Raw genomic sequence first — 11,079 nt, forward strand, 5'->3', positions numbered from 1 at the left:
CTTGTCTTTTGTTAATGACTCCGCAAAAATATTAATGATGTGATCACTTATCTTGCAATAAGTAAGATTCAAAATATCTTTATTTTGTCAAATAATGGGCATGAAGCCTCCACATACACTATTTTACTATGAACAAGAAGATTCAAAATATCTTTATTTTGTCAAATAACGGGCATGAAGACTCCACATACACTATTTTACTATGAACAAGAAGATTTTTTATTGCATAATACATTGGAATCTATTGCTCAAATGAGAAGCCAACCTCATCCATTATGTGGATTCACATTGATTTTTTCAACATTAAATGCACCCTTATATTCAATTTTAGTGGTCAATAGTTCTGCCCGCTTCTTACAAGACCAAAGTAACTGACAAGTTTCATATTCTTAATGCGGTACTTCATACTGTGCTAATATGTATCTTTCATAAACAATCCTTTTTGTGGCCTCTAAGCAGCTCTCTTTCATATCCTACATGGATTTGTAGACCACACTAACATCAAATAATATATCAAATCTGCCATGAATCAAGTAAATGAGGCTACAGTAGTCTTCTTGTAGAGAGTACCATTAATTTTCAAAGGCACACTCACTCAATTTATCTCTTGATTGATATGGTGCCAAAAATGGTTTATAGTGTTCCATCCTAAACATGTATAATGAATGGCGATTTATATTTAGGTAAATAAATATATTGTTATCCATTTGCAAAACTTGGCTTCCCTAAGGAAAAATACAACACACTCAGGTTTGTAATTCTAAATATCTCTATTTATTGTTTTTTCAAACCCAAAATTAGGTTGACACTACTTCAATTTATGATTAAGTCACCAACATGTAAGTATTATCGCTTGCACATTTATGATTAAGTCACCAACATGTAAGTATCATCATTTTCAAAATATAAACACTACAATCAAATTCATGATGCTTGAAACCAAAACTAATAATCAATCAATCTTCTTATACCACACTATGGAGGCTTGCTTCAAAGTGTAAAAGGATTTCTTTAGTAGGATGTATGTTATAACTCTTATACAAAATGAATAATGTGTGAAAGAATAAGTAGATAAGAGTTCATATTTGCAATAGGTGCAAAGATTTCAATGTAGTCAATATGAATATGATCTTGTTGAGAGAAGATTTTTGTCACAAGTAAATTTATGTTTCTCAATAACACTTGCAGATGGTAAATTTAGTCTTGTAGACCATTAGACATTTCATCACATTCTTTCTTTATGCCTGGGGAACTAAGTCTCAACTTTTATTTTTCATCAAAGGAATTGCACTCTTTAGTCATATCATTCTCCCATTTAGATTAAACTTGTGCATTTGAATGTCTATTGAGATCAATTCCTTTAGGATACATGCCATGAAAGCAACACTAACACACTATTTCTATCAAGTCTTTCTTGAGTCATTTATTGTACCTACATTAACATCGACAACTTCAATTGTCTTAGTCAACCATTGGAGAAGACAAATGTCCCTTATAGATGGAATTTTTGTATTAGATTCACCATGAGAATCATAGTCAAATGATTAGATAAGCCATTGCTTGTAGTCAATTATATTGGAAAAGATCCACTCGAAGTGAAATCCGTTACACTAGTTGATTGCCTAGTGGAAAAGCTAGTCAATGCATTAGTTAAGGTTGTATAATAATATGCTAATATAGAATTTGTCCTAATCTCAAATGCATCATTTCTTAATAATCCATATGGGGACTTTAGTTTGGCAACCCTTGGTAGTCTACTTGTTAAAATACAACATCCCACTTGCAAATAACTTTTCATTTTATTAGAATGAACAATTTGTAGGCATTTTCCAATTTGTAACCTTCATGGCCAACCTTCAAGCAATAAAATTTGTTACAATTAGATAATTTATCAAATAAAGAATAGAGCTTCATACATGTATGATTTTTCTTTTTGCAATCATGACTCCCATCATGACGTGCAAAATTTCAGCATTCCTCCAATTCATTTCCTTGATGTGATTCAAGAGAGAAATATGTGCACTTTTCATCGCAACAATGGTTACCCATACAAGAGTGATCAGAGGAATGGCCCTTCTCTATAACACATCGCCAAAAACATACAGAACATTTACAAACACATACAAAGAGTCCCTGTTTCAGTTCTGCAAGTGATAAAATTGCCTCCAGTTGCAACTTTTGTACATCAGCATTCCCAGAAAATTCTGCAGTGTTGCAGTGAAGCCACTTTTCAACACGATCGTGCCATCTATCAGACAATGCCACTAAGAAATCGAGAAATTTAGAGTGCCAAAAATCACCATTTTTGCCTCTCCTTTCCAAGACACATTCTAGTTTCAATTTGAGACGATACAAAATTTTTCCATTTGACATAGATTCATCCAGAGCTGCAAGCTCCAAGCCAGTGTCTAGAAAATCTAGAAGGAGATCCCCAATTACCATTGGAGCGTCACTTACCTCTTCCTCTCAGTCAAATTGGCAGCCTCCAAACACTGAATCATGATTAGATAAGCCATTGCTTGTAGTCAATCATGCATGGATTCATTTGACTATGAATTGGCTCTGGATAATACAAATGTATTGCCTGCATTCCAAATTGTGGTTAAGGAGATTTACACTAATGTGAGCAAGAAAATGTTGAATTCAGATTCCTATAAGTCTCAATTGTCTCTCAACAGATTTAATATTATGGATGTATATGGAGATGGGGATGGAGTGGAACCACCCAAGACAAAGAATTCTTGCTGCTGAGGATTCAGAGAAAAAGCTCCTTTGTTTCTGGGCCTTCTTCAAACAATTGTCTGTGTGTCCTTAATTGGAAGAACAAATATGTAGCATAAGCTATCAGCATGATGATGCTGCGGACTCTAAACAGTTGTAATGTTGATACAGATGCTTCACTACATGCCATAGATTGTTGAAGGGCGAAGGGTAGCATAAGACACAGTGAAGCCATCATGAGAAGACTGGAGTCGATTCCAGAAATAACCTACGTCATATAGAAATACAACACCCATGGTTAGACCCTAATGAATGAATATCATGAGCAGGTCGGACTTGTTTTGGTGGCCTAGGTTGTTAAAGAAAAACTAAAAATATACCACATGCCTTGTCAAACCGTTGTTCTTTTTTCATGTTGGCAATTCCTCCACAAAAGAGAGATGTGCCAAGCACAAAAAGTAAGTTGGAAAGCATAGAGCCTAGTAGAGAATACTTGACCACATTGGTCTTGCCATGGTAAAGTGCAAACACTGCAATGAGCATCTCTGTTGCATTTCCACATGTGGCGTTGAGCAGCACGCCAACTATAGGAGAATTAATTAACAATATATTTGCATCAGTTACTTTGAAATGTCAAACACTTTCTCATATATATCAATTAGCTCATATCTTGTATCCACAAATATGAGTACATAGTCCATATACATATAAGAATCTCACTTGTTGGTCCAGTGTAGAATGCAATTTGTCTGCAACAATTTACAACAAAACATCAGATTGTAGAACCAACAAACATAATATTTTATGAAGTCACTGCACTACAGTGACCATTCCAAGTGTATAAACAATTGGAGTACAAGGTATAGATTACACGTAACCTATGTACATATACCATGCAATTTTTCACTTACTCGGTGACAAAGCCTATACGTTCAGCAAGAGGTGCAAGGCCAAGCAAACTTATGATGAACACCCAAACCTGCAAACAAAAGAATGTGGAAAATGATGCCATAAAAACTTACAGAAAATGTCAAAAATGATAAACTTTCAAGTAGCATGAACCCTCCGTCCTTTCTATTGATAAACTTATAGAAATGATGCTACTTTCAATAAAGAGCTTGAAAGACAACTTGTTATTATTAGATTGCTTACAATAGATGGGCTGGAGCTTTCATTTCTGGTTGCTCTGTTTCTTCCACTCAAAGAGGATGAGTTCATTTCCATCGCGTATTCCTCCAACATGGCCATCTGCAGCTTTCGCATCCATATTCAAATTAATGTTGTTCACAGACCTCAGACATTGATACCTATTTCCAACATCTGCACTTAAGGTCCACAGAACAGACTGCTCTGCCTTGTCATGATTATTATCTGCCAAGTATATCTGTTCAACAACATTCAACAAAAACTATGGATTAGGGGACCACCATTGTAAACAACTCTATTGCAGCCCATAATGCCCAAGACCCTGGCATTCCGAAACCCTGAGTTAAGGTGGTTTATAGCATTGCAGTGAATAGGACTTCTCTACATATCCAGAGGAGAGGCTATATTAAACAATGAAAATAAAAGGATAAGGGAAATAGAAAGTTTTACCTGGTCCCATTCTTTATCCCCGTGTTTCAGAGCATGTCTGGTGGCCTTGTTCACTAAGGCAAACGTTGAGAAGCCAGCTTCATCCTTGACTCGAAGGCCCCATGAATCTACTTTGATCCATTGCTGACAAAAGGTTCCATCAAACAGGGGAATAAGGATAGCGATCAACCATCAATTATTATATGAACAAATGCTTTCAACGAGCTTCAAATAAAGTAGCTCAAACTGATGAACATACCTGATGAGGATCATGTGGGTTTTCCAACGCAAGAACTGCAACATCACCACAAGCAGCCAAGACAAACTCTGGGTTGGCTTCACAATGGATCTTAACCGTATGTCCTTGTGGCTCGACATTAGCTTGTGGTGGATAGAATGAACTCTGCTCACCTCATGGTGGATGGACTCCTTGTGAAGCACCCACCATTCAATTTACCAACAAATATTAAAAATCGGCACTCACCCAATTACGCCTGAACCTGAAGGTGTCATCCCCTCGGTGGTGAGTTGCAGAGCGGAGGAATTGCCTGGGCCGGAGTTTTGTGGTGAGCTGCAGGCGCCGAGTTGACGAGGAAGGTGAGTGAGCTGCAGGGGCCGAGTCGTGTTGGTTGGGGGAACAGCCCACGGTTTAGAAATTCCTCCATTTCGAATTGGAAATGGCATCAACTCTCCATTACGGTAATTCCAGCGTCAATCCAATCTGTCAGGGAATGTCAAGATTTCTAGCTCTGATCCGATCTATCAGGAAATGTCAGGAAATGAATGCGAAGCAGTGGACGGAGGACGGAGGGATTGCCGACGTCCGGCCGTCGATTTTCCAGGCGGCGACAGAAACCGGGCAATTCCTTCACCTAGGTAGACTACTCCAAAAAAATCAATGGTGTAAATACAAATAACACACCCTACAAAGTGATGTCTTCTTGAATATTGATCAATATGAATGATTTTCCTTTCACAGTTCTTGTGTTTTGATTCTTTATGAATAGGAATTGATTCATTCAACTAAAATTGGTATTGTTGATTTTGATGGCACTTTTTTTCTCCAGCTTGATGATTGGGTGTTGTGCCGAATTTACAAGAAAAATGGTCATTCTCAGAGAGTACAAGGGGTAGAATGAGATGAATCACCAAGTGCAGATGAAGTGATGGATTCTTTGCGTGATATTGATCAACAAAACAAACTGCAACTGCCCAAAATTTCCTCTTTCAGTGGGTTGTTGGAGAGTGACGATTCTTTCATAGATGGTTTTTTAAACGATGAAGCCATGAATGGAAATGGAAACAGCAGCAGACTACCTCAAGTCCAGTCCTCCAACCTCTCTCACAATAATTTCAGCAATAACAATGACAACAATAGCAATTGCCGATATGAAGTTGTCCCAAAACAAGAAGAATTAGCAGTGGAGAATGACAACAAATTCAATTCTCTCAAGAGGACCCTCTCCTTAGCATATGGGGACGATGAAACCAACCGTGCAAAGAGATTCAACAACATGCAGAACAACTCCAGCGACAACGTCAATAATAATAAATAAAAATGCTAGCACATACTACTTGACACAGCGTTACCATTTAGAATAACCATAATTGTCCAAAAGACATAGCTCGCACAAATGCCACTTGAATGAAAATAATGCTGAAGCACAATTCCAATTCTAAAATCTAATTTCTGCATCCCTGGAATAAAAGTGGCATCATATAGAATGTTTCAAGATAGGGTTGCAATTAGCTAAGTAATTGGACTATTGAGAGGCCATGATGGATGAAAGTTGTATATATTATTATTCTCCAAGGACCACGGAGCTAACTAAAATCCATTTTTATATGATTTGTGACAAAGGTAGAGTTAGTCAATATTACCATACTAGGAGTAATGAGCAAGAGATGTCTCTGTGTATGATGTTGCCATGGAATATAATAGGCATAGGAACAGTGTGGGCTGGAGGAAAATACATAGCTCCTTCATGAGCCCAAGCATTTGTTTTCACCTCCTTATCAATCACATGTGGCTTCTCTCTGTCATAAGGAATATATCCTGGCAAGGATTCACTTCATGACAATGTGATATGGTTTAAGGTCTTCATATTTCTAGGCAAATACATTAGAATGTTGTTTGAAAAGATTAACATACCTCTCCTTAAAATTTTGTATATCGATATGGATACCTAGTTGTTGTTCGCTTGAATTCATTTGTTTAACTTCACCTTCAACTAAGCAATCTTTAAGGTATCTAAACAAGTTCAATGGATATTTATGATGACTGTTATTCTATTTCATAGCCACTTTAACCCCCAAATAGGGTTTTCAGCATGGCTTCCTCAATTCAAACTCATTATCATCCACCCTTGCTTTCAAAAAAGCTCATTCACATTTTAATATTCTTCCACACACTATGCCTTACCGGGTTTCCTTTGCAACATTAGGTGCAAATGCTAGTCCTAATCTTTAGGAATATTGAATACACCATATTCATTTACACATTAAAAAAGAAGCTCGTTTTTAATCAAAAAGAAACTGCCATAAATTTATATAATCCTATCCGTTAAGAATCTTCAATACACACAATTCATTTACACGTTAAAACATAAGCTCGGTTTTAATGAAAAAGAAACTGCCATTTCATAAAAATAATTATTACAAAATATCAATTAAACAATCAGAAAGCGTAAGAGATGACCCCTCGTTGTTTCTATCTTTTACGCAAACGTCTACCTCAAACATGTAGGCACTCCCCGAGCCCTCTCCACGCACGAGAAAATGCACAACAAAAATATTGGTTTAACGTTTAACGAGAATGGTTTAAGGTTTGTTCAATAATGACAATAATGACGATGGTTTAACGTTTGTTTGTCTAAATATTGGTTGCTTGAACGTTTGTTTTCATAAATATTGATTTTGATTATTAAATGATTAAAGTCCATTTCTTTCCTTTCATCAGTCTGGAACTCCTTATAGATTTTATCTTTTACGCAAACGTTCGCCTCAAACACGTCGGCTTGTGCCCGCCCAAACACGTCGCTTGACTTGTTCAGATTTCATGGCGGAAAACGTGATTTCGAGAGATGCCACAACTACAAGCAAAACCTATTAATATATCAGCAAAAGTTGCATAAGATGTTCGAGCATATAAATATATTAAAAAATTATCAGAACAAGTCGCGAGAGGTGTTACGGCATGTAAGCAATTTATATAACAGATAAGAACTGTGGAGATGCCAGCTATGAAGCTTCGACTTTTTCCTCTTGTCAGTAGCTATCATGATTGGATTAAAAATTCATGTAAAGAAAGCTTCAACCGTTCATCAAAATAAATGATAATGCCACTAGTCCTGTCGTTCCACAATAAATTATTTCTGACAACTTGCTACAGCACTTTGGTTTCATATATATATATGGTCCTCGTTAGCAGACCAGTAATGCATAAGTGTCGAGTGCTGTTACCCGCAGCTGAACGATTCTTTCGTTTATTTATTAAGTTAGTGAAGGCCGTTAGTTAGATAACATTTTCAGGTTTTGCAAGCGTTGTAATAATGTCATTGCAACCAGTATGTGCATTCAGGCTTCTTTTTCTAATCGTATTTGTTGCTTGTTTTGCTGCCCTTACAAATGCAGACGTCCACAGATATACCTTCATTGTAAGTTTTGTTTTTTAGCCAGTTTTAAGTTTTTAGCCAGATAGACCATAAGGAAAGAATGAAAGGCTTCGCCTAGAGGCTGAAGTAGTGGATATATTTAATGTTTGATGTTTGGACGCCTACACAGCTCGAACCGAAGAATATTACGAGGCTATGCAAGACGTATGAATTAGTCGTCGTCAATGGACAGCTACCAGGCCCAACGATTCATGTACGCAATGGGGACAGTCTTATTGTTAAAGTTTATAACAGAGCCAAGTACAATGCCACTATTCACTGGTATGTCACTCTAACCTCAATGGGAAGAACAAGATATTTGATGCGGCATCGCCTATCCATTATATGGATTCCCCTTAGATTCCCCTTAAATGAGCGTTGTTAGCTCAAGGTTCTGTTGTTTACGGTTTCGTTGAAGGTATGTCAAGGTTCCATTATCATTCACCTTGTATATAAAACCTTGATATATTTGAAACTAAAACATAAACATGAAAGATGATACTTCACAACTCACATTTAAGACGAATCTGTATAATGGATATGCGTTGCCTATCTGCTGATGTTTATAGATAGATTTGATGTGTATAGATGCGGTCTTTACAGATATATTTGATGGGTATAAATTATAAGATTCGTCCTTGTATCTGTCAGGCATGGAGTGAGGCAGCTGCGTTCAGGGTGGGCTGATGGACCTGGATATATTACACAATGTCCCATTCAACCAGGTGGACGTTACACATACAGATTCAACATTACTGATCAAGAAGGAACCTTGTGGTGGCATGCTCATGTGTCATGGCTCCTAGCTACTGTGCATGGAGCTTTCGTAATCTACCCTAAGAAAGAAAGCACATATCCCTTTCCTAAACCCCATGGGGAAACTCCTCTTATAATAGGTAATGAGTTGCTTAATTTGATCTTCAACATAGAAATCATTAATGTTTTTTTAATGGTAATATTGATTAAAACCGATGCTGTAATTGAACAGGAGAATGGTGGAACGCTGACCCTATCGCGGTTATAGACGAAGCACTCCGCACTGGTGGTGCGCCCAATTTGTCGGATGCATATACCCTAAATGGACAGCCAGGAGACCTGTATAACTGCTCTAGCGCAGGTATTAATACTTTCCTTGCATAGATCAGGTATTGAAATTATAGAAATCAGTTTGATAAATATTGACTTGTAGATATTGTTGACGCAGGAACATTTCGGTTTCTTGTAAAACAAGGAGAAACTTACCTTCTACGAATGGTCAATGCTGCACTCAGTAGTGCGCACTTTTTCAAGATCTCAGGCCACAACTTTACAGTAGTGGCTGTGGATGGTTCCTACACCATGCCATACAAAACAGATGTAATCGTCATTGCTCCCGGCCAGACTACTGATGTTCTTGTCACCGCCGACCAAGCCGTGGGCAGATACTATATGGCCGCCCGAGATTATAATAATCAAGCAGCAGGCGATTTCGATAACACTACATCTACAGCCATTTTTGAGTACGTGGGACATCAAAATACACGCCCCGTTTTACCTAAGCTTCCATACTACAATGACACTGCGCTCGTCACTAGATTTAGTACAGCACTGCGAAGCCTAAATTCCAAAGTGTTCCCAGTGGACGTTCCACATAGCATAGATGATAGCCTCATCGCCACAGTTGGTCTGGGATTACTTCCATGTGAAGCTGGAAACACCTGTCAAGGCCCCAACGGAACAAGGCTCAGTGCAAGCATGAACAACATGTCCTTTGTATTGCCCAGCGTGGCCCTGCTGCAAGCTTATTATTTCGGTATTAATGGTGTGTTTATGAGGGATTTTCCATCAAAACCTCCCCTTAGATTCAACTATACAGGGGACGATATTCCCAAAAGACTTTGGGCTCCTGATCTCGCAACAAAAGTGAGAGTTGTCACATATAACTCAACAGTACAACTGGTGTATCAGACAACAAACATCTTCGTGGCAGAGAACCATCCAATGCATCTTCATGGTTACAACTTTTACGTGGTGGGACAAGGTTTCGGTAACTATAACCCAATAACCGACCCGCTTAAGTTTAATCTGGTTGATCCTCCGCAGCGCAACACGGTGATCGCTCCAATAAGCGGGTGGGTTGCAATAAGATTCAAAGCTGACAATCCAGGTATATATATAGAAACTCATTTGCTCTTCAATTTGATTATTATCATACCAAGTTTATTCCCAGATTACAGCTCGATATTAAATGCAAATTATCTTCGTTCATTGGACAGGAGTGTGGTTTGTGCACTGCCATTTAGACGACCATTTAACATGGGGATTGAATATGGTGTTCCTAGTTAAAAATGGTCGCGGTCCTTTGGCAACATTGGAGCCTCCCCCTGCAGACCTTCCCAAGTGCTAGATAGAGAGAAGGAAATATCAATAACCAGATCAGAATACTTCACGAGTACAAGGATCTGAACACATTGAAGGATCGGTATTTATTTAAAATCTACGGCTATTAGTGGCGTAGTTAGAATAAGCGATGTAAAATCTACGGCCATTAGTGGCGTAGTTAAAATAAGCCTCAAACATGAAGGCGAACTGTGTTTTTTATTGGTGGGATTGCTAACAGCACATGTATAGGCTAGGGTTGTCTTTTATTCTTGTCAGGATTGTTATTTGGGATATTGAATTCACGTGATTTTTATAGCCGGAAATGTATTTTTATTTTTATTTTTTTAATAAAATTAGAATGGTTTTTTTTTTTTTTTTTAACATAAGCGTTCGACAACATGTCTCACAAACTTAAACCCAAACAAACAATTGGAAAACCAAATTGTTCCCCATAATATTCAAGCTCAACCCATAAATCTAAATAATAAATTTTATGTTGATTTACTAGTTATTAACAATTTATAATTTATAATAATAATTAATCGAACTTAATATTTATAATAATAATTAATCAAATGTAACTTTGTTTAAATAATAAAGAAAAGTTATCTAAATATTTTGTTGATATTTTAGTGGAACTAAAAAATTCAAACATCAATGGTACACATCTTGACTTTTGAATAAAAAATTTAAATATTAATTACCATATATCTAATTTATTTATTGTGATTTACTATCAAATATTCCTAGATATAAAATATTTATAGTT

At 37.1% G+C, this 11,079-nt stretch overlaps 1 protein-coding gene across 1 annotated transcript; it reads left to right on the top strand.

Annotated features, from left to right (window-relative positions):
• The first annotated feature begins 7,720 nt into the window (after positions 1–7,720).
• Positions 7,721–10,650, top strand: LOC149164985 (laccase-3-like). Its single transcript, XM_089431051.1, has 6 exons — positions 7,721–7,952; positions 8,080–8,231; positions 8,601–8,845; positions 8,938–9,066; positions 9,154–10,095; positions 10,205–10,650. Exons 1-6 carry the CDS (start codon positions 7,848–7,850, stop codon positions 10,333–10,335), a joined length of 1,704 nt encoding a protein of 567 aa, XP_089287177.1. The 5' UTR covers positions 7,721–7,847; the 3' UTR covers positions 10,336–10,650.
• The last annotated feature ends 429 nt before the right edge of the window (positions 10,651–11,079 follow it).

This window comes from Pinus tabuliformis, chromosome 5_1 (genome assembly GCF_031772625.1).
Source record: "Pinus tabuliformis cultivar Carrire ecotype Pingquan chromosome 5_1, CPIR1, whole genome shotgun sequence".
NCBI lineage: Eukaryota > Viridiplantae > Streptophyta > Pinopsida > Pinales > Pinaceae > Pinus > Pinus tabuliformis.

Coding starts and splice junctions, on each gene's coding strand:
- LOC149164985 (XM_089431051.1), top strand. CDS start 7,848: ATGTCATTGCAACCAGTATGTGCATTCAGGCTTCTTTTTCTAATCGTA. Junction 8,232..8,600: donor TACAATGCCACTATTCACTG/GTATGTCACTCT, acceptor TGTATCTGTCAG/GCATGGAGTGAGGCAGCTGC. Junction 8,846..8,937: donor GGAAACTCCTCTTATAATAG/GTAATGAGTTGC, acceptor GTAATTGAACAG/GAGAATGGTGGAACGCTGAC.